The sequence below is a fragment of the Pelophylax lessonae genome (assembly GCF_965119305.1).
Source record: "Pelophylax lessonae genome assembly, chromosome: 3".
Classification (NCBI taxonomy): Eukaryota; Metazoa; Chordata; class Amphibia; order Anura; family Ranidae; genus Pelophylax; species Pelophylax lessonae.
In genome coordinates, this window is record NC_138770.1 from 428841741 (window position 1) to 428865796 (window position 24056).

General features: G+C 42.0%; 1 protein-coding gene across 1 annotated transcript in view; it reads left to right on the forward strand.

Annotated features, from left to right (window-relative positions):
- Positions 1–401: 401 nt before the first annotated feature.
- AKAP7 (A-kinase anchoring protein 7) overlaps positions 402–24056 on the forward strand; it is a 325673-nt gene continuing 302018 nt past the window's right edge. Inside the window, exons 1-2 of the mRNA XM_082249096.1 lie at positions 402–635; positions 13575–13715. Of these exons, the coding sequence (XP_082105222.1) occupies positions 422–635; positions 13575–13715 (355 nt within the window). The 5' untranslated portion in view covers positions 402–421. The remainder of the gene's footprint in view (positions 636–13574; positions 13716–24056) is intronic.

The window sequence follows — 24056 nt, forward strand, 5'->3', positions numbered from 1 at the left end:
CAGCTGCAGAGGGCACCTGCAGTCGGGGTTTCTCTCACTCCCCATTGTTATCCAAGCCTTTAGCTACAGTGGTTAACAGAAGCACACTTGTGGGTTTAACCAATCATTCTCCATATTACAGGAGGATGTCCTTTGCCTGCTAACAGGTGCCCATCTCATAAAGTTGGAGGTTATGATTAGACCTTTGTACAACCATCTATTATCACCACACAACTGCATGTGTAAGTAAGCCTAGGTGACCTCACCGACCACCTGCATACATATAAGCAGAATAAGGAAGATAAGGATGTAGGAAGTGCAACACTGAGGTGAGAGCTGCTCCTGCAGCTGCCAGGAAGAGAGCGGGCTGAGGGCAGCACGGAAACAAGCTGGTGTCACGTGACGTTTGTCCCATCCTCCGCCCCGTAGCGCGCTGTTTACTATGGGGACATGTGGACGGTGGCGGCTGTGCGCCTCTCTGCTCCATATCACGGTTCGGCTCTCTAGTCGGTGTTGTTCCTCTCCTACACCTCTCCGTATAAGAGCCCCTCACCTCATGGAGCCTCACCCTCCTCCCGCTCCACCACAGCTGGGGAGACAAGACATTGGGGTGACCGGGGAACCCGAGACCTCCTCCTCACAGCAGGAACCTAAAGGTGTGATCGTAACTACATAGCACTGTGTGACTGCTAATAAAGCCTCATCGCAGCGCCTGAGATAGACCTTTGCCGTGCTATTAGTGATGCCCCACCCCCTGTGTCCTTGTAATTGTATACATTATATATATATATATATATATATATATATATATATGTCTAAGTTGTACACACACACACATATATATATATATACACACACACATATATATGTGTGCATTGTACACACAAATGTAAACACACAAATACATTGTATACGTATACATTGCACACACACACACATATATATATATATATATATATATATATATACACACAGTGCCTTGCGAAAGTATTCGGCCCCCTTGAACTTTGCGACCTTTTGCCACATTTCAGGCTTCAAACATAAAGATATAAAACTGTCATTTTAGAATCAACAAGTGGGAGACAATCATGAAGTGGAACGGAATTTATTGGATATTTCAAACTTTTTTAACAAATAAAAAACTGAAAAATTAGGCGTACAAAATTATTCAGCCCCCTTAACCACTTAAGCCCCGGAAGATTTTACCCCCTTCCTGACCAGGGGGTAATTTGCGATTCGGCACTGCGTGACTTTAACGGACAATTGCGCGGTCCTGCGACGCTGTATCTAAACTAATTTGGCGTCCTTTTTTCCCACAAACAGAGCTTTCTTTTGGTGGTATTTGATCACCTGTGCGATTTTTTTGATCACGCGCTATAAACAAAAAAAGAGCGTAAATTTTGCAAAAATAGCAATATTTTTCACATTTTTTTATATGAAATTCCCCCCCAAAAAAAATGTAAAAATCAAAATTTTTTAACATTTTCGGCCAGTTTGTTTTATGCTACATATGTTTGGTAAAAAAAAAAATCGCAAAAAGCGTATTTTGATTGGTTTGCGCAAAAGTTATCGCGTTTACTAACAAAGGGAAAGATTTTTGTCATTTTTGTTTTTTTTTTTTTAACGCGTAATGGCAGCGATCTGCGTTTTTTTTTTTTGCGGTACTGCGACATTGCGGCGGACAGATCGGACACTTGACTGACATTTTTGCCACTTTTGGGGTTACCAGTGACATTTCTACAGTAATCAGTGCTATACATATGCACTGTTACTGTAAAAATACACTGGCTGTGAAGGGGTTAACTTTTTTTGAAAGGGAGGGGCTATGTGTGTCCCTAGGGGCGTGCTTTCTACTGTGATTGGCTGTGGCTTCAGATGTATGAAGAGTGATCAACGGTTCTACATAGTAGAACCGTATGATCATCCTTCATACACAGGGGAGAATGACAGGCAGCTTGTTTACACAAGCCGCCTGACTTTCTCCCTCTCCCCCGCCGATCGCAGAGTGACCGGCGGACATCGGGTCTGCCGGTCACACGCCCGGGGTGGTCCGTGACCACGCGGGAGCGCGCCTCCGGCGGCGCGCGCTCGCTCCCTAGACCCTCACAAGCTAGTGACGTAGCCCTACGTCACTTTGCCTATGAGGGGCTGACCGCCGACGTAGATAGTCGTGCGGCGGTCGGCAAGTGGTTAAGTTAATTCTTTGTAGCGCCACCTTTTGCTGCGATTACAGCTGTAAGTCGCTTGGGGTATTTCTCTATCAGTTTTGCACATCGAGAGACTGAAATTTTTGCCCATTCCTCCTTGCAAAACAGCTCGAGCTCAGTGAGGTTGGATGGAGAGCGTTTGTGAACAGCAGTTTTCAGTTCTTTCCACAGATTCTCGATTGGATTCAGGTCTGGACTTTGAATTGGCCATTCTAACACCTGGATATGTTTATTTGTGAACCATTCCATTGTAGATTTTGCTTTATGTTTTGGATCATTGTCTTGTTGGAAGACAAATCTCCGTCCCAGTCTCAGATCTTTTGCAGACTCCATCAGGTTTTCTTCCAGAATGGTCCTGTATTTGGCTCCATCCATCTTCCCATCAATTTTAACCATCTTCCCTGTCCCTGCTGAAGAAAAGCAGGCCCAAACCATGATGCTGCCACCACCATGTTTGACAGTGGGGATGGTGTGTTCAGGGTGATGAGCTGTGTTGCTTTTACGCCAAACATAACGTTTTGCCTTGTTGCCAAAAAGTTTGATTTTGGTTTCATCTGACCAGAGCACCTTCTTCCACATGTTTGGTGTGTCTCCCAGGTGGCTTGTGGCAAACTTTAAACAACACTTTTTATGGATATCTTTAAGAAATGGCTTTCTTCTTGCCACTCTTCCATAAAGGCCAGATTTGTGCAGTATACGACTGATTGTTGTCCTATGGACAGAGTCTCCCACCTCAGCTGTAGATCTCTGCAGTTCATCCAGAGTGATCATGGGCCTCTTGGCTGCATCTCTGATCAGTCTTCTCCTTGTATGAGCTGAAAGTTTAGAGGGACGGCCAGGTCTTCGTAGATTTGCAGTGGTCTGATACTCCTTCCATTTCAATATTATAGCTTGCACAGTGCTCCTTGGGATGTTTAAAGCTTGGGAAATCTTTTTGTATCCAAATCCGGCTTTAAACTTCTCCACAACAGTATCTCGGATCTGCCTGGTGTGTTCCTTGTTCTTCATGATGCTCTCTGCGCTTTAAACGGACCTCTGAGACTATCACAGTGCAGGTGCATTTATACGGAGACTTGATTACACACAGGTGGATTCTATTTATCATCATTAGTCATTTTGGTCAACATTGGATCATTCAGAGATCCTCACTGAACTTCTGGAGAGAGTTTGCTGCACTGAAAGTAAAGGGGCTGAATAATTTTGAAATATCCAATAAATTTTGCTCCACTTCATGATTGTGTCCCACTTGTTGATTCTTCACAAAAAATTAGTTTTATATCTTTATGTTTGAAGCCTGAAATGTGGCAAAAGGTCACAAAGTTCAAGGGGGCCGAATACTTTCGCAAGGCACTGTGTGTATATATATATATATATATATATATATATATATATATATATATATATATATATATACACACGTATACGTTGTACACATATACGTATACATTGCACACACACACACACACATATATATTGCACACACACACATATATACACATATACGTATACATTGCACACACATATATTATTATTATATAGTATTTATATAGCGCCGACAGTTTACACAGCGCTTGAGGGTAGACAGTACAAATACAATACACTTTAATACAGTATGAATCAGAGGACCCTGCTCATTAGAGCTTACATATATAATATACACGTATACGTTGTACACACACATATACAAACCCGATTCCAAAAACTTTGGGACACTGTACAAATTGTGAATAAAACAGAATGCAATGATGTGGAAGTTTCAACTTTAAATATTTTTTCAGAATACAACATAGATGACATCAAATGTTTAAACTGAGAAAATGTATGGTTTTAAGGGAAAAATAAGTTGATTTTACATTTCATGACATCAACACATCTCAAAAAAGTTGGGACAAGGCCATGTTTACCAATGTGTGGCATCCCCTCTTCTTTTTATAACAGTCTGCAAACGTCTGGGGACTGAGGAGACAAGTTGCTGAAGTTTAGGAATAGGAATGTTGTCCCATTCTTGTCTAATACAGGCTTCTAGTTGCTCAACTGTCTTAGGTCTTCCTTGTCGCATCTTCCTTTTTATGGTGCGCCAAATGTTTTTTATGGGTGAAAGATCTGGACTGCAGGCTGGCCATTTCAGTACCCGGATCCTTCTTCTACACAGCCATGCTGTTGTAATTGATGTAGTATGTGGTCTGGCATTGTCATGTTGGAAAATGCAAGGTCTTCCCTGAAAGAGACGATGCCTGGATGAGAGCATGTACCTTTCAGCATTGATGGTGCCTTTCCAGATGTGTAAGCTGCCCATGCCACACTCACTCATGCAACCCCATACCATCAGAGATGCAGGCTTCTGAACTGAGCGCTGATAACAACTTGGGTTGTCCTTGTCCTATTTAGTCCAGATGACATGGTGTCCCAGTTTTCCAAAAATAACTTAAAATTTTGATTTGTCTGACCACAGAACAGTTTTCCACTATGCCACAGTCCATTTTAAATGAGCCTTCGTCCAGAGAAAACGCCTGTGCTTCTGGATCATGTTTAGATATGGCTTCTTTTTTGGCCTATAGAGTTTTAGCTGGCAACGGCGAATGGAACGGTGGATTGTGTTCACCGACAATGTTTTCTGGAAGTATCACTGAGCCCGTGTTGTGATTTCCATTACAGTGGCATTCCTGTATGTGATGCAGTGTCGTCTAAGGGCCCGAAGATCACGGGCATCCAGTATGGTTTTCCGGCCTTGACCCTTACGCACAGAGATTGTTCCAGATTCTCTGAATCTTTGGATGATATTATGCACTGTAGATGATGAGAACTTCAAACTCTTTGCAATTTTTCTTTGAGAAACTCCTTTCTGATATTGCTCCACTATTTTTTGTTGCAGCATTGGGGGAATTGGTGATCCTCTGCCCATCTTGACTTCTGAGAGACACTGCCACTCTGAGAGGCTCTTGTTTTACCCAATCATGTTGCCAATCGACCTAATAAGTTACAAATTGGTCCTTCAGCTGTTCCTTATATGTACATTTAACTTTTCCAGCCTCTTATTGCTACCTGTCCCAACTTTTTTGGAAAGTTGCCAATATTTGTCATGCCAATATTTGGCATGACATTTTAAAATGTCTCACTTTCAACATTTGATATGTTATCTATATCATATTGTGAATAAAAGTTTATGAGATTTGTAAATTAGTCCATTCCTTTTTTTTTTTTACTCACAATTTGTACAGTGTCCCAACTTTTTTGGAATGGGGTTTGTACACACACATATGTATACATTGTACACACACACACATATATATAATATTATATATATATATATATACATACATACGTATACGGTATCTCACAAAAGTGAGTACAACCCTTACATTTTTGTAAATATTATATATTATATTATATGTTTTCATGTGACAACACTGAAGAAATTACATTTTGCTACAATGTGAAGTAGTGAGTGTACAGCCTACAGTATAAATTTGCTGTCCCCTCAAAATAACTCAACACACAGCCATTAATGTCTAAACCGCTGGCAACAAAAGTCAGTACGTCCCTAATTTAAAATGCCTAAATTGGGCCCAAAGTGTCCATATTTGTTTTGGCCACCGTTATTTTCCAGCACTGCCTTAACCCTCTTGGGCGTGGAGTTCACCAGAGCTTCACAGTTTGCCACTGGAGTCCTCTTCCACTCCTCCATGACGACATCACAGAGCTGGTTAATGTTAGAGACCTTACGCTCCTCCAACGTTTGTTTGAGGATGCCCCACATATGCTCAATAGGGTTTAGGTCTGGAGACATGCTTGGCCAGTCCATCACCTTTACCCTCAGCTTCTTTAGCAAGGCAGTGGTCATCTTGGAGGTGTGTTTGGGGTCGTTATCATGTTGGAATACTGCCCTGCGGCCCAGTCTTCGAAAGGAGGGGATCATGCACTGCTTCAGTATGCCACAGTACATACTGGCATTCATGGTTTCCTCAATGAACTGTAGCTCCCCAGTGCCGGCAGCACTCATGCAGCCACAGATCATCACACTCCCACCACCATGCTTGACTGTAGGCAAGACACACTTGTCTTTGTACTCCTCACTTGGTTGCAACCACACACGCTTGACACCATCTGAACCAAATAAGTTTATCTTGGTCTCATCAGACCAAAGGACATGGTTCCAGTAATCCATGTCCTTAGTCTGCTTGTCTTCAGCAAACTGTTTGCGGGCTTTCTTGTGCATCATCTTTAGAAGAGGCTTCCTTCTGGGACGACAGCCATGCAGACCAATTGATGCAGTGTGCAGCGTATGGTCGGAGCACTGACAGGCTGACCTCCCACCCCTTCAACCTCTGCAGCAATGCTGGCCGCACTCAAATGTCTATTTTGCAAAGACAACCTCTGGATGTGATGCTGAGCATGTCCACTCAACTTCTTTGGTTGACCATGGTGAGGCCTGTTCTGAGTGGAACCTGTCCTGTTAAACCGCTGTATGGTCTTGGCCACCATGCTACAGCTCAGTTTCAGGGTCTTGTCAATCTTCTTATAGCCTAGGCCATCTTTATGTAGAGCAACAATTCTTTTTCAGATCCTCAGAGTTCTTTTGCCATGAGGTGCCATGTTGAACTTCCAGTGACCAGTATGAGAGAGTGAGAGCGATAACACCAAATTTATCACACCTGAGACCTTGTAACACTAACGAGTCACATGACACTGGGGAGGGAAAATGGCTAATTGGGCCCAATTTGGACATCGTCACTTAGGGGTGTACTCACTTTTGTTGCCAGCGGTTTAGACATTAATGGCTGTGTGTTGAGTTATTTTGAGGGGACAGCAAATTTACACTGTAATACAAGCTGTACACTCACTACTTTACATTGTAGCAAAGTGTCATTTCATCAGTGTTGACACATGAAAAGATATAATAAAGTATTTACAAAAATGTGGGGGGGGGGGGTGTACTCACTTTTGTGAGATACTGTATGTTATAAAGACACACATATACGTTGTATATATACACACACATATATACATACACAAACATACATGTTCTGTTGCTCCAGCCTGGTGTGAACTGAGTATATATATATCTATGTATACATTTTACAAATGAGGCTCCGTTCACACCAGGCAGGACCGACAGAACGCGCGTTGGGTAGCATGTTTATTTCAGTAGGCTACCCTGTGCGCAAGAAGTACCTGACCTTTTTGGGAAATGCGTAGCACCATGTATTATGGGTTGTAAAAAATGCATACACTAAAAGATGTGGGGGGTGCCGTTTTAAATAATGGCACCCTACTGCGTTTACCAAAGAGCAGCACGTTTCTGTGCATGTCAGTAAAGCATGCAATTTTGCATGCAAAATGCAGAGTGTGAACGTTGTCTAAGTCTACATTCACACCCTAGTGCAGTGGGTTTCCATTTGCGTTTTTTCTGTGCATTTTTCACGAGCTTAGGGTAGTGCAACGTGGCGTTTTTCCAGTGTGTGTTTTGTCATGTGGCATAATGGAGGTATGCTGCCCACCCTTGGGGTGCCATGAACAATTAATGGCTCTGTTAATGTGACCTGCAGTGCAATTCCGAAACATGTGGCAAAACCCACAGTTTTGTGTGTTTTGTCACATTTAGTCTCTCCCGCCGCTGCCCCTTCCGGCCGTTTAAGAGCTTCTAAATGCTGGGAGATAGGCATTCAAGTCATGCGACCGCTGTGATTGGCTCCCACAGCGGTCACATGATCAGAAAGCTCCTGATGCATGGTACCCAGTAGTATTTGTGCTGGCAGTGAATAGTAAGCATGCTCTCGGCACAGAAAAGTGTTTACATAGGGCTGCATATATGCTGCCTCTTGGCATTAAAGGTTTTATGGTTTACCTGTGCCTACAGGTAAGCCTAAAATAAGGCTTACCTGTAGGTACAGTAAACATCTCCTAAACATGCACTGTTTAGGAGATATTTACTATAGTAGCAGCTGGTGATGTCACAGGCGCATGAGCACTGCGCTCTCAATGGACGGGATGCCGTCCATTGACAGAGCCATGCCACGGCCGTAACTCCCACGTGCATGCACGATAGTTATGTCATCACGGTTTAGCCAGTCATACAGCTGAAGCCCACGAACATGGAAAGTAGACCGGGTAGCCATGACAGCGCACTGCTAGAGGGCTTCGTTCTAAGGTACGTTTTTCATAATGTGCTAGTATGCGATGCACACCAGCACATTATGCTATTATCCTGCAGGCGCCCAATTCCTTGGATTTTTTTTTCTTTGCAGGTTAACTATCGCTTAAACCACTTTATAACCGCACATATACTGCTGCAGGGTGGTCGCTCTGCACTAGATCATACCTAGTACGTGATCCGTGCGCTCCTGTCGCCCCCGATGTGCAGCAATTGGCTGTACCATGAACTGCTTCAGTAATTACCTAAAAAAGCCCTTTGTATTTAAACAAACACAGGGCTCTCTTCTGACAGGAGCAATGTGCTGTTTTTTCTCCCTGCAAAGCAGTAAGTAAAAACAGCACACACAGTAACACATGTTGGGCACACATTTAACCCCTTGAACGTCCTAGATGTAAAAAGACCCCTTTTCTGCCAGTGTCATTAGTACAGTGACAGTGTCCGATTGTCCACCGCAATATCGTAGTCCTGCTATAAGTCGCTGATTGCCGCCATTACCAGTAAAAAAAAAAAAACGTATCCCATAGTTTATAGACGCTATAACGTTTTTTGTTTATAGCATAAAATAGAAACTGCAGAGGTGATCAAATACCACCAAAAGAAAGCTCTATTTGTGGGAAACAAAGTACATTCATTTTATTTGGGTACAGTGTCGCACGACTGCGCAATTATCAGTTAAAATAATGCAGTGCTGTATCGCAAAAAATGGTCTGGTCATGAAGAGGGGTAAATCTTCTGGAACTGAAGTGGTTAAAGCCCACCTGCTGAGAGGCCGCATTCATGTGCCATGTGTTAGGAAACACGCAGGTGTGAATGCAGCCTAAGAACAGGTTGGGAATGTTCGCAAACTTGCATGCATTCTTGACCTGCAAGCAAAACACGCTGCTCTTTAGTTGATGCACTGGGGTGCCATTAAATCTTTTTAGTGCATTTTTGAACATGCTGAACATCTAATTTTTCAAACTGCAGAGCACCAAACCAAAGGGATCTGAACAATGTCATTGAGTAACATTTGCTTCTTATGAGATAAATTTTGTTTTCTTTTACAAAGCACACATTAAAGTGGTTGTAACCCTAGAAAAAAAAAAAAAAAAAATGATCCTGATCCTTTACAGCAGGATAAACGGCATAGTGCTTGTGCTGTGTCATTTGTCCCTCTCTATATTCCAAAAAACCTGGTTGATCCTGCCTGTGCTGTGTCCCCCTGTCTGTGCTGACCTCAGTAATTATGACTGCTGATCCCTGATTACTGTGGTCAGGTTACATGCCTCCGTCATCCCGCTGTCTCTCCTCTCTCCCCCTCCCTTCCTGCCTGTCAGCTCAGGAGTCTGTGTTATCCATCTCCTCCCTGCCCCTCTGGCCTCTATAGCTAATAAAATTAGTAGTGACAAATTGTGTAATCCCCTCTCTTACATTAGGATCCAATGTACAGTGTGTGTGTGTTTTTTAAAAATAATTCAGCAAAATACCTTATTTACTGCGCCCCTGGGCCCTCACGTGACCTCCCGCCACTCCTCCTCTCCTCCCTGCTGACGTCAGCGGGGAAACACAGCCCCTCCCACTGTAGTGCTCGGATCGAGGAGGGAGAGCCCCGGCAGGTCACGTAAAATCATTTTAAAAAAACACACATATTAGCTCTTCATGTAAGTGAGAGGATTACACGATTTGTCATAGGTGACTTAACAACAACTTTAATCTGTGAAGGTGTAAATGGTACCCTAGGCTAGGTTCACATCTATCCATGTCTGCTTTTGTCTGTTTTTTTTTTTTCAGAGTTTTAGGCTAGGTTCACATCAATGCAGTTGCGGTTGATGCGGTTTTGTGGTGCGTTTTTACACCTGTGTTTTTTATTGTGTTTTTGCATGCTGTTTTCATGCGTTTTGCATTTTTGTTTTCCGCCATAACAAACTGTAAATAACCAATTGTTAAGAAGCAGGCGGCCGCCGTGTCCTTAACAACTAATGAGTCATCAGCTGTCAGCGGGGATGGATTGGATCATCGGAATCGGGCTTTAACAAGAGGGCCCCCAGATCCCGCCCCCCCCCATGTAAAAATTTGTAGCACAGAAAAAAAAAGTGTAGTGTAAAAAATTACAGTAGGCACTTTTTTGAGGGGGAAGGATCTGGGTGGAGGGATCTGGGGGCCCATATAGGATGTAGGGATCTGGGGGCCCACTTGTTAAAGGGGGCTTCAGATTCCGATAAGCCCCCCGCCCACAGTCCCCCACAGCCACTGGCCAGGGTTGCGGGGAAGAGGTCCTTGTCCCCATCAACATGTAACCCCCCCCCCTGTTGATGGGATGTGGCCTGGTATTGTTCAGGGAGGGTGTGCTTACTCGCATTCTCAGATAAGGGTCTGGTATTGATTTTTGGGGGGACCCCACGCCATTTTTTTTGGCGTGGGATTTTCCTTAAAATCTGTAGTTTGTCTCTTTTGCAAAAAAACAAAACAAAAAACTTGCCTTCTCACAGTGGGGTTGATTTACTAAGGTCCCTTTCACATAGGGAGGACTCTATCAAGCAGATCCGGATGACAGGTTCATGTCTGCTCTGCTTATGCAGAGCGGACACAGACAGAGCCCGCTGTTCTCTATGGGACCGTCCAACTGTCATCCAATCTGATCTGTTTGATGGATTGGATCAGAGGCAGGCGGGTGTAAACAGACACATGTCCATTTACATCTGCCTCTCCATAGACAACAATGGGTGGTCTAATCGGGTCAGCCGGGAAACTGACAGGTGGACCTGATCGGTCCGCTCGTGTAGAAGGGGCCTAAATTAGGACAGTGCAAAATCTGTTGCAGTTGTGCATGTTAGGCCTCTTTCACACGGGCGTTCCGTATGTCCGTATATCACCCCATCCGTTTGCGGGTAATATACGGACATAATGCATGTCAATGGGATTGCGGATGACCATCCGCTGACATCCGATTTGCGTCCTTTCAGTTCTGTTCCGTTTTTTGGAACGGAACAGAACCCTATTTTTCTTCCGTTTAAAACGGAAAGGACGCAAAATCGGATGTCAGGTGTCATCCGCTTACATCCGCAATCCCATAGACATGCATTATGTCCGTATATCATCCGCAAACAGATGGGATGATATGCGGACATACGGACCGGATGACACAAGTGTCATCCGTGTCCGTAAAAAAAAGAAAGTGACTGAATGGATGACAAAAACGGAGCGCCGTGTGAAAGAGGCCTTCTAACTTCAGCTTGTTCAATTAAGCCTTGACAAAAAAAAAAGCTTTGAACTGATTGGTTTCAATGCAGAGCTGCACCAGATTTTTCACTCACTAATTCCCTAGTTTTAGTTAATCAAACTCAGTGTATCATAGCGGAACCTTAGTTACACTGTAACCCACATCAGTGCAGTGTTATGATATGAATAGGGCACATAGAAAACAATTATATTATTTTAAAACATCTTCCTTTCAAAAGAAGTTAAACTTACATGTCTGTAGTTACTGTGTAAATACCCTGATCCCTACATAAATATGGGCACTGTATTTGGTTTTCAATAATCCGTTGGTATCCATCCAGTCATAAAAAAAAGTCTCTAATAATAAAGAACAATGGCTTAGAAAAACTGAGCTCAGCCCTTTGAGAACTTGTGGGTATAAGCTGTCTGTCTCAGGTTCTTTATCCACATTTTTTTCTTTAATTGTTTCTGGACTATATCAACTTTAAGCGCACAGTGGTGCCTTTGAAATTATGTCAAATTAAGTGCCCAGCGACCAATGTCAAGTTCTTATTTTTTAAAGGGCATACATGCTTAGACTTAGTCTTTTACTATTAATACATTTGTGTGTGTGTTTATATGTATATGTATATATATATATATATATATAGGCTCCATTCACACCTATGCATGTTGCTTTTGAGCGTTTCTGCAGTGCTTTTTTGTGTTTGTTTTTCCGCAATTTGCGTTTTTTATGTTTTTCTTTTGGCCAGTTTGTTGTTGGGCAGATTAAAAAATGCATAACGGAAATCGATGCAAAAATGCACTCTATGCTTTTCTGCAGCTTCTCGATTGAAGCCTATTGAACCAAAAAAGCAAAAAAAGAAACGTTTTGCGTTTAACAAAAGTCCCTGACCCTTTCTAAAAACGCTGAGGCACAAAAATGCATTGATGTGAATATGTTCCATAGGAACCTATGTTAACAATATAACAATGTCCTGCGTTTCTGCAAAAAGCATGAGAAAAATGCATCGGTGTAAATCGAGCCTAATGTCTACTTTTCCCTTCTGATTATGTAAAAAATACAGGCTCATCTCATAAAATTAGAATATCATCAAAAAGTTAATTTATTTCAGTAATTTATTTCAAAAAGTGAAACTCATACATTTTATATAGATGCATTACACACAGAATGATATATTTCAAGCATTTCTTTCTTTTAATTTTGATAATTATGGTTTACAGCTAGTGAAAACCCCAAAATTCAGTATCGATTCTGTATTAAAAATCCTTTTTTTTTTTTTTTGGTCTTATGAAATATTCTAATTTTCTGAGATACTGAATTTTGGGTTTTCTCTAGCTGTCAGCCATAATCATCAAAATTTAAAGGAAAAAATGCATGAAATATATCACTCTGTGTGTAACGCATCTATATAAAATATGAGTTGTACCTCTCTAATTGAATTACTGAAATAAATTAAGTTTTTAATGATATTCTAATTGTATGAGATGTACCTGTACATACAACACAGGCTCTTGCTTCAGTCTTTCCTAGTTTAGATAATAGCTACATGTTTCTGGTATGGAAAATGTTTATGTTTTTAGTGGTAGTTTTAAAAAATGATTTAAAAACAAGCATTTAAAGTGAGTATGTCATGGGATAAGTATGGGGGATGCCAGTGCAGTCCTCCTGCTGAAAAAGCTTACCTGGCTGTGTACGACTTTGGCATGTTTTAGTCACAGTACTGGAACAAGCATGCTGTAAATGGTGTCAGATAAGTGTCAGAACTACTTATTCCTATACTTCTGGGCCAGCAACTTAGACAACAGAAATTAAAGCATCTAAATGACATCCAAGGTACTAGCATTCTCAAAGGAGAGTTCGGTAATGTCAGCCCTTACTAGCATTCTCAAAGGAGAGTTTGGTAATGTCAGCCCTTAATAAATTCTCATGACAGTATGGCTTTCACTAGATAGCTTTTTAAAAGGTATATATACATCTCACAATAAATATACTGTTACCACTTGAAAAAACAAAACTTTTTTTCTTTTCCAAGCTTTAGAAGGTGGAAAATCAGAAAGGATTCAGGAAAATAAGAAAAGCAAACGCAGGAGAAAGAGGGTTAGCAGTAATGAATCAGCAGGAAACCTAACTGAACTGCCTTTTGCAAACGCGGATATCAGTGCTGTTTTTGAAAGTAAGTATATAATGTTATAATTTACAATATTATTTCCATTTAAACACATGTTGTGAGAATAAACTGTAAATTGTGAACTTTGTTTTGCCACAAATTATTAGTTTGACACTAGTGCTTGTTTTATCACAGTTACATGATCGTTTACGTTTTTGGGATTGTATTAAAGATATGCAAAAAGAGATCACGCAAACAGTTGTAGCAGATACAGATAAATAATAATAATACTAGAGTAACTTCACTTTTGTTGAGAAAAAAACATTCCCCTCTGGGTGATCTGTGTAAATTGCAAGGATTTTAACAAACTTTGTTGCAGATTCCTGCCGTTTGTTATTCTGAAGAAATCACTGTTTGTTCCTCTGTGCCCTTGTGCTCAGTGAGTCTAACGGGAGTGGTTTCATAATTAACAACCAGCTGCTGCAGAATCAGGGCTCTAATGAGGAAAGTTGCAGGGTCTGCATCCCTTTAGATGTTTTTTCCTATTGGGAGTATCTTACCAAAAATGACATTTTTGTTGTAGGAGATGCCAAAAATCTGACTTGCATCTTAGTGTAGACAGGAAATTATGTTTCTGGGGGGCGTTCTGTACACATTATGTATACAGAACACCACCAGGTAGTCATATTGCATTGCACTTTACAGAAAACTACAGAGCTGCAGATTGAAAAGGAAAGGTCATTTTTAATACATTCAATTAAAATATGACTTGTTGTAATTGTATACGCTATATTATTATTTTTTTATTTGCTATTTTTTCCATGAAAGTGGAGTTACCCTTTAACTAAAGATGCCTTTTCTGCCACGGGTCCCTCCATCTTAAATGGCGTGGTGCAGATGACCAGATCGGACGCATGCATAATGCAGCTCTGAGACGAGACAATTATTACAAGTTTTAGCTGTAGTATATATAGGACTTGTGTGTAAAGAAGAAATTGACAACCCCCAATCAAAACCCTTGAAACAACATGACCTTTTAAGGACTTGCTCATTTTGCAATGACTTTACTTTAGTAAGAAGTCATCTAAAGTAACTAAACTTTGGAAGCTTGCTTTTCTTGTTATATATTATATATATATATAATATAGATATTGTGAGACAACTTTATTAACGAAATCTAAAATATGCAATTTTCCCCATCAGTGCTGAATATGGAATTTAGTTTATTTGAACCTGGCAGCAGTAAGTTCTATGGAACAAGGTCTTATGAACACCAAATGAAAGAGATGCTTGGCAGTTTTTTGTCTCCTGACTGAGGATTGCACAGCTATTTTTTCGACTGTGGGCCAAATAAACCCTAAAGTCCTAAATATGAAAAATAGATGTGTGTCTATGCTCTGTAGTAAACTGGCCGCTGGCACAAACAACTAGTATACACAACTTGGGTAAACAATATATAAATAAATGTGTAGCGCCAAAAAATTAATAGGTGAAATCAAACCACATGAAATGAAAAACAAAATCCGAGTTGGGGTATAAAGTCCTTCATGCCAAAGGTACAAAAAGCTAGTGTTAAACAATCCAGTGAAAAGAATGAAAGACTAATGAAAAAGTCCAGTGCAACAATACAGCAGAACCATCAATAACACCTCTTGATGTAAAAGTGAATGATCCAATAAAGTGTTTCAACGTCAGCCACCTTGTCCCAGTGAAATGCATACTCACCAGAAATGATGGCTGCCATTACAACAGCATACACGCTTTAAATGTGTATCTATCATCCAGTGAAGAAACCCAATAGATTCGTCCAGCGAAACACCTCCTCGGGGTATAGCTAAGATAAAGCTCACCAGGAGCCATAAGTTGTCCTAATAGTGTAGTAGATTTAATAAGGATACTTTAGTGCAGAAAACATAAAATCCTTACATTGAAAGCCGCTGTCGATCCAGGATCGAACGGCGTGATGTCAGCACTAGTGTCTCCACTCAAAGGCCTAAATATGTTTTAAAAAGTTATACAAACTGTGTACGCCTCACCTTTTTTTTTTAAATGTAACCACTTCTTGCTTATGCTATAGCCAATTTACAGCTACGGACTGGATCTCTGGTTCTGTGAAGGTGTCCCTGGACATCCTCCCATGTGCATGCCTCCTGAGCGCTCTGTGACCGCTATGTGCCTTGGACACAGATCAAGGTAAAGAGCCAATCACAGTGGCTCTTTACCATGTGATCAGCTGTGTCCAATCACAGACCCAATTCCTTTGCCAGTTATTAGCTTTCCTTTCCTCACACAGAGAACATGTGTGAGGGAAGGAGAGCTGGATCTGTGAAGGGCACAGTGAGTACAGTATTTTACACTGCTATACAGTGCTCTGATCATCAGTGCCCTGAGTATTAGTTCAGCCCCATCAGTGTCTTCTCGTCAGTGCAGCCTCATCAGTGCCCATCAGTGCATGTTAGTGATGAAGAAAAATGACTTAATTGCAAAATGTTATAACAGAAACTAAGAAAAAGTTTTTTTTCTTTTTTCAATATTTTCAGTCCTATTTTATTTATTTAACAAAAAATAAAAACCCAGTGGTAAATAAATGCCACCAAAGTAAAGCTCTATCTGTCTCCAAATAATCCTAAAAATGTAATTTGAGTACTGTGTTGCCTGACTGAGTAATTGTCATTCAAAATGTGACAGTGCTGAAATCTGAAAATTGGCTTGGGCAGGAAGCGGTTAAACAACTTTTTTGTTTTTTTCACAAGGGTGGCTGGGGAATGAAAAAACAGGCAGCTGCCCACCTGAATTCTAACATTACAGCCTGACAAGGCTGTACACATGCTATGGTCGTGATGCTTTGCTTCTCTGCTGAAGGATTTTTATCTTGAGCTGCAGAGTTGTGCCACCTGTCAAACGTGCCCGTTGAGATCAATGGTGCGCACTGCAACTGCGAGCCAAATGCTCACCTAGCAGTTAGGGTGTGATCTTGTGGTCTTAAAATTGCTATTCGGCAAAAAAAAAAATAATTAAAAAACAGGCATCAGGAGGTGGCAGTGAGTGGGACCTCCTGAACCTCCTCAGCTGCTGCTATATCGCCCTCCGAAAAATGATCCCCTGCAGCATGGTAAACAATACCATGAGTGTGAAAGAACCCTTTCTGTTCCTCTGAAATCTCTTTATATTTGGCTCTACTGCACATGAGCATAATGCTGTTGGGAAGAGCAGGCAACCACAGTCGTGTCAATTTCTAAAAGTGGCAGCGCAGTTCAGACCCATTCTTTAATTGATTGGAATGCAGCCTGTCAGTATTTATTTTTAAGTGCATTTACCTTTTCATTTGTGGCAAGGCTTGCTATGAATGAATAATTTCGAAGTCAGAGACTTATGGACAGTTATACTAGATGCCTACAAGATGTAATTTCTGCTAAAGGGGGCAATACAAGCTACTGAGGCCAAAGCTCTACTTACTTTTTCACAGTACTCTATTACATCTATTCATTTTTTTTGTAATGAATAAAGGTGGATTTTTCCTATTGTTTCATTAATATATTACCTTAAACTGTTTGAATGAAGACTAAGGCCCCTTTCACATGGGTGGACTGAGGGGATCCGAATGTCAGTTTTTCAGGCGTACCTGATGAGACCCTCTATTATCCTCTATAGAGCGGTGGATGTTAACGGACGTGTCCATTTACACCCATCGACATCCAATCTGATCCTCTAAAAACAGACTGGGATCTATTTCCCATCCGTTGATTGGATCGAAAGGCAGTCGGTAGTAAACAGACAGGCTGTCCGTTTCCATCCGACCACCCAAAAAAGAGGGCAGGCCGGGTCTCTGTATGCTTTGCATAAGCAGAGAGGACATGGACCAGCTATCTGCCTGCTCAATGGGATTCAGTGGACAGATTCCCCACTGAGCTGGCGAAGTATGTCCCATGTACAAGATGCCTTAATGTTTGTTGAGATAGGTTGAAAAAGTCAACAATTTACAAGAGGTGTTCTTATTTCTATTTCTATTTCTTCTTGACTGTAGTCTTTGGAATGATAGTCATTACAGTGCAGATTTTTATTGAGCTGTAGTTGCATTGATGTGCAGCTTCAGTATATTTTTTTGAAACTGTCTGTTAGCAAGGGTTTTATGGCGCTGGCTACATTTAGCAGAATGCTAAATTTGCTCAACACAGAGCAGGGATTTCTTCTTGAGCTTAACTCCATTCATTGTAGACTGTGATTTGTTTTTAGGAGGCTAACATACATTCTGCTTTAGCATATGCCTGTGAGAAGGTTTTCTAATATTTACATTAGCCATGAGTATAATGTTTACACAATTATAATTATTTATCTCCTGTTCCCAGCCTGGATCATTTTAACCACTTGCCCACCGCTCACATTGAGCGTACTGCGGCAAAGTGGCACGATCCCGTCCAGCGACGTAGACCTACGTCGCTGGACTCCTCCCCCTGTAGGCGGCGCTCGCGCGCCGCCGGAGGCGCGCTCCCGCTGTTTTCATTCACAGCGGGAGTCGGGCCAGGGGAGGAGCAGCGGCGATCGACGCTGCTCTGCCCCGATCGTCGGGGAATCGAGTGAGGAGATCCGCCCGCCTGTGTAAACAGAGCGGGCGGATCTCCTAAGTGACAGGGACTGACAGATCGGAGTGTTCAGCATAGCTGGACATCCGATCTGTCCCTGTCTCACAAAGTCACCTCCCCCCCCACACGTCAGTAAGCACCAGGCATACATTAACCCCTCCCTCTCTAATAAAATTAACCCCTTCACTGCCAGTGTCATTATTACAGTAACAGTGCATATATATAGCACTGATTACTGCAGTAATGTCAGTGGTACCCCCAAAAGTGTCAAAAATATCAGTCAAGGGTCTGATCTGTCCGCCGCAATGTCGCAGTCCCGCAAAAAAAATCGCAGATCACCGCCATTACGCGTTAAAAAAAAAAACACCAAAAATGACAGAAATCTTTCCCTTAGTTAGTAAACGCAATAACTTTTGCGCAAACCAATCAAAATATGCTTATTGCGATTTTTTTTACCAAACATAGGTAGCAGAAAACAAATTGGCCATAAATGTAAAAAAAAATTGATTTTTACATTTTTTTTGGGGGGAATTTCATATAAAAAAAGGTTAAAAATATTGTTATTTTTTCAAAATAAACGCTCTTTTTTTGTTTATAGCGCAAAAAGTAAAAATCGCACAGGTGATCAAATACCACCAAAAGAAAGCTCTGTTTGTGGGAAAAAAAGGACGTAAATTTCGTTTGGGTACGGCATCGCACGACCGCGCAATTGTCAGTTAAAGTCGCACAGCGCCGAATCGCAAAAAGTGGCCTGGACGTAAGACAGCAAAATCCTCCGGTGGTAAAGTGGTTAAAGTGATACTAAAGTTACAAGTTTTATTTTTATATAAATAACGAACATGTTATACTTACCTGCTCTGTGCATCCCCGATCCTCCTTTTCTCGGGTCCCCTGCTAGTGCTCTGGGCTCCCCCCGCCAAGTGCCCCCATAGCAAGCTGCTTTCAAGTGGGGCACTTGTGCATGCTTGCTCTCGAGCCCTGCTCTGTGTGTCAAAAAGACACAAAAAAAGGGGCTCAGCCCGCCCACTCCTCACTGGCTGTGATTGACAACAGCGGGAGCCAGCCAGCGAGACCCGGGATAGCAGTTGCTCTCCTGCACATCACTGGAATGCAGTCAAGCTTAGCTAAATATTAGGGGGGTCTCGAGGGAAGCTACACACAGAAGGTTTTTTACCTTCATGCATAGAATTCATGATGGTAAAAAACCTACAGCCTTTAGAACCACTTTAACCGCTTCCATACAGAGCAGTTAGACACCCTTCCTGCCCAGACCAATTTTCAGCTTTCAGCACTCTCACAATTTGAATGACAATTGCTCAGTCATGCTACACTGTAACCAAACAAAATTTTTATCATTTTTTTCACACAAATAGAGCTTTCTTTTGGTGGTATTTGATCACAACTGGGGTTTTTTTTTTTCGTGATATATGCAAAAAAAGAGCAACAATTTTGAAAAAAAAACACTTTTTTTTAGTTTCAATTATAAAATTTTGCAAAAAATTAATTTTTCTTCATACATTTGGGCCAAAATGTATACTGCTACATGTCTCTGGTAAAATTAACCCAAATTAGTGTATATTATTTAGTCTGTGTGAAAGTTATTGAGTCTAGAAGCTATGGTACCAATTACTGAAAATTGATCACACCAGATGTACTGACTGCCTATCTCCTTTCTTGAGGCCCTGAAATGTCAGGACAGTACAAATACCGCCCAAATGACCCCTTTTTGTAAAGTAGACAGTCCAAGGTATTTATTAAGAGGCATGGTGGGTTTTTTGAAGTTGTAATTTTTTCCCACAATTCTTGGGAAAATGAAGAAAAAAATATTTTTTTTCTTTATTTTTCCACAAAGTTGTTAATTTAGGAGCTATTTCTAACACATAGCATGTACACAGCAAAAATTACAACCAAAAATACATTCTGCTACTCCTTCCGAGTATGGCGATACCACATATGTGAAACTTTTACACAGCCTGGCCACAAAAAGAGACTCCACGTCCAAGAAGCACCTTCAGGCGTTCTAGGAGCATAAATACACATAAAACTTTCTTACTACCTATCACACTTTTCAAGGCACTAGAGCACCAATACAATGGAAAAGTCCACAAAATGACCCCATTTTGGAAAGCAAACACTCCAACGTATATTCTATGAGGCATTATGGGTCGTTTGAACATATCATTTTTTTCCACAGGTTTTTGGAAAATGTGGGAAAAAAATGAAAACTTTTTTTTTTACACAAAGTTGTCAATTTATAGGATATTCCTAACACATAGCATGTACACAACAAAAATGACACCCCAAAATACATTCTGCCACTCCTCCTGAGTATGGCAATACCACATGTGTGAGACTTTTTCACAGCCTAGCCATATAGAGGGGCCCAACATCCAAGGAGCATCATCATGCATCCTAGCCACTTGCCTAGGCCTATTTTTGACATTTGGTGTTTACAAGCTAAAATCAGTTGTTTTGCTAGAAAACTGCTTAGAACCCCCAAACATTATATATTTTTTTTTAGCAGAGACCCTAGAGAATAAAATGGAGATTATTGCAATATTTTTTATCACACCGTATTTGCGCAGCGGTCTTCCAAACAAAATTTTTTGGGAAAAAATTCACTTTTTTAAATTAAAAAATAAGAAACCAGTAAAGTTAGCCCAATTTTTTTCCATAATGTGAAAGATAATGTTACGCCGAGTAAATAGATACCCAACATGTCATGTTTCAAAATTGCGCACGCTCACGGAATGGCGACAAACTGGTACTTAAAAATCCCCATAGGCGACAATTTAAAAATTTCTACAGGTTGCCATCTTTGAGTTACAGAGGGGGTCTAGGGCTCAAATTATTCCCCTTGCTCTAACGATCGCGGCGATACCTCACATGTGTGGTTTGAACACCGTTTACATATGTGGGCGGGGTTTCTGTATGCGTTCGCTTCTGCGCGCGAGCTCACGGGGACAGGGCGCTTTAATTTTTTTTTTCCTATTTATTTTATTTATTATTTTTTATTTTTACACCGTTTAAAAAAAAAAGAATTGATCATTTTTATTTCTATTAAAAGGAATGTAAACATTCCTCGTAATAGAAATAGGCATGACAGGACCTCTTTTTTGTGAGATCTGGGGTCAAAAAGTCCTCAGATCTCACAAGTACACTAAAAGATAGAAAAAAAAAAAATAAAATATTATATAAAATGAAAAAAGAAAAAAAGGACCTTTAAACCGGTTGCTAGGCAACAACATTTTACGTAGCTCCGGTCCTCCAAGACCATAGAGTCAAGTGAGGGCAAGCTTGCCCTCACTCGACATGCTGTCTCTGAGGATCTGGGACCGGATCGTTTTCCCCGCTGCCGGCGGGTCCGGTAAGCGGGGAAAAGGACCGGAACGCGGCGGGAGGGGGCGCCTCTTCCGTCATCCCGGAAGGGTGATCCCACGGCGAATCCGCCGCTGGGACCACCCTTATCGGAAAGCCAACCGTCCACCATTTAAAAAAATACCAGGGTTATGGCAGCTATCTGCTGCCATAACACCGGTATTTAGGTTTAAACGGAGGACGTATATAAACCTTTTTGGACTTGGACATGGTGGCTGTATGAAGGGTGACAGGTACTCGGGTACTTTGTTGGGCAGGTGACAGGTACTCTGGTACTGATGAGCAGGTGGCAGGTACTCGGGTACTCCGATAGGCAGGTGACAGGTACTCGGGTACTCTGATGGGCAGGTGACAGGCAGGTGATAGGTACTGATGAGTAGTACTGATACTGATAGGTGATACTGTACTGATGGGTACTGATGATCAGTACTGATACGTGATAGGTACTGATGAGTACTGATGAGTAGTGATGGGTACTGATGAGCAGGCGGCAAGTACTTGGGTACTTCAGGCATCAGGTACTCTGATGAGCAGTTGGAAGGTACTCGGGTACTCTGATGGGTAGGTGACAGGTACTCAGGTACTCTGATGACGGGTACTCCGTTGACAGGTACTCAAAGTACCCGAGTACCTGTCATCAGAGTACCCGAGTACCCGTCATCAGAGTACCCGAGTACCCGTCATCAGAGTACCCGAGTACCCGTCATCAGAGTACCCGAGTACCCGTCATCAGAGTACCTGCGTACCCGTCATCAGAGTACCCGAGTACCTGTCATCAGAGTACCCGAGTACCTGTCATCAGAGTACCCGAGTACCTGTCATCAGAGTACCCGAGTACCTGTCATCAGAGTACCCGAGTACCTGTCATCAGAGTACCCGAGTACCCGTCATCAGAGTACCCGAGTACCCGTCATCAGAGTACCCGAGTACCTGTCATCAGAGTACCCGAGTACCTGTCATCAGAGTACCCGAGTACCTGTCATCAGAGTACCCGAGTACCTGTCATCAGAGTACCCGAGTACCTGTTATCAGAGTACCCGAGTACCCGTCATCAGAGTACCCGAGTACCTGTCATCAGAGTACCCGAATACCTGTCACCAGCCCATCAGAGTACCCGAGTACCTGTCATCTGAGTACCTGATGGGCTGGTGACAGGTACTCGGGTACTTTGATGGGCTAGTGACAGGTGCTCTTTATTGGGGGGGGCAATCAGTGTGTTTAGCGTGCACTGTAATCGGTAACTAGCTGTTACCACAATCTCCTCCTCACACAGGATCAGTGTGTGAGGAGGAGAACACGGTGACAGCTAGTTACCGTGTTCTCTGTTGACATTTGTGACCGGCTGTGATTGGACACAGCTGGTCACGTGGTAAAGAGCCTATTTCATTGGCTCTTTACCTAGATCGGGGATCGACTCGGTCCGAGGGACGAGCCTCGTCCCCGATCGCTGCTCTGCGCGCCCCCGGGGGCGCGCATTGCAGAGAGAACGAGCGGCTCGTGCTGGAGCCGCTCATGTGATCAGCTGTGATTGACACAGCCGATCAAGTGGTAAACAGCCAATTTCTATTGGCTGTTTACCTTGATCAGGGATGGGCTATGTCCGAACGACGAGCCTCATCCCTGATCGCGCCGCTGCGCGCCGCCGGGGGTGCGCCGCCGGGGGCGCGCACTGGCTGCTAGAACCTTGCAACCACTTTGCCGACGTCATATTACATGACTCGGTATGGAAGTGGTTAAGGATGTAAATAGATATGATGTCATACTGTATGTAATGCAGTTGGGAGTGTTCATTTATGATAATTGTAAATTGAGCAAACATTGTAGATGTGCAGCAGAGAAAGCGAATAGAACTACTGAGAGGATGGTTGAGAGAGCACCAGAAGGAGGAATGCGAAAGGAGATCTTGGTCCCACTATATACAGTGAGGGGGAAAAAAAAGTATTTGATCGCCTGCTGATTTTGTATGTTTGCCCACTGACAAAGAAATGATCAGTTTATAATTTTAATGGTAGGTTAATGTAACAGTGAAAGACAGAATAACAACAAAAATATCCAAGAAAACTGCATTTTAAAAAAAGTTATAAATCGATTTGCATTTTAATGAGTGAAATAAGTATTTGATCCCCTATCAATCAGAAAGATTTCTGGCTCCCAAGTATCTTCTGTACAGGTAATGAGCTGAGATTAGGAACACTCTCTTAAGGGGAGTGCTCCTAATCTCCGCTTGTTACCTGTATAAAAGACACATGTCCACAGAAGCAATCTATCAATCAGATTTCAATCTCTCCACCATGGCCAAGACCAAAGATCTGTTTAAGGATGTCAGGGACAAGATTGTAGACCTACATAAGGCTGGAATGGGCTATAAGACCATCACCAAGCAGCTTAGTGAGAGGATGACAACAGGTGCGATTATTCGCAAATTAAAGAAACATAAAATAATGATAAT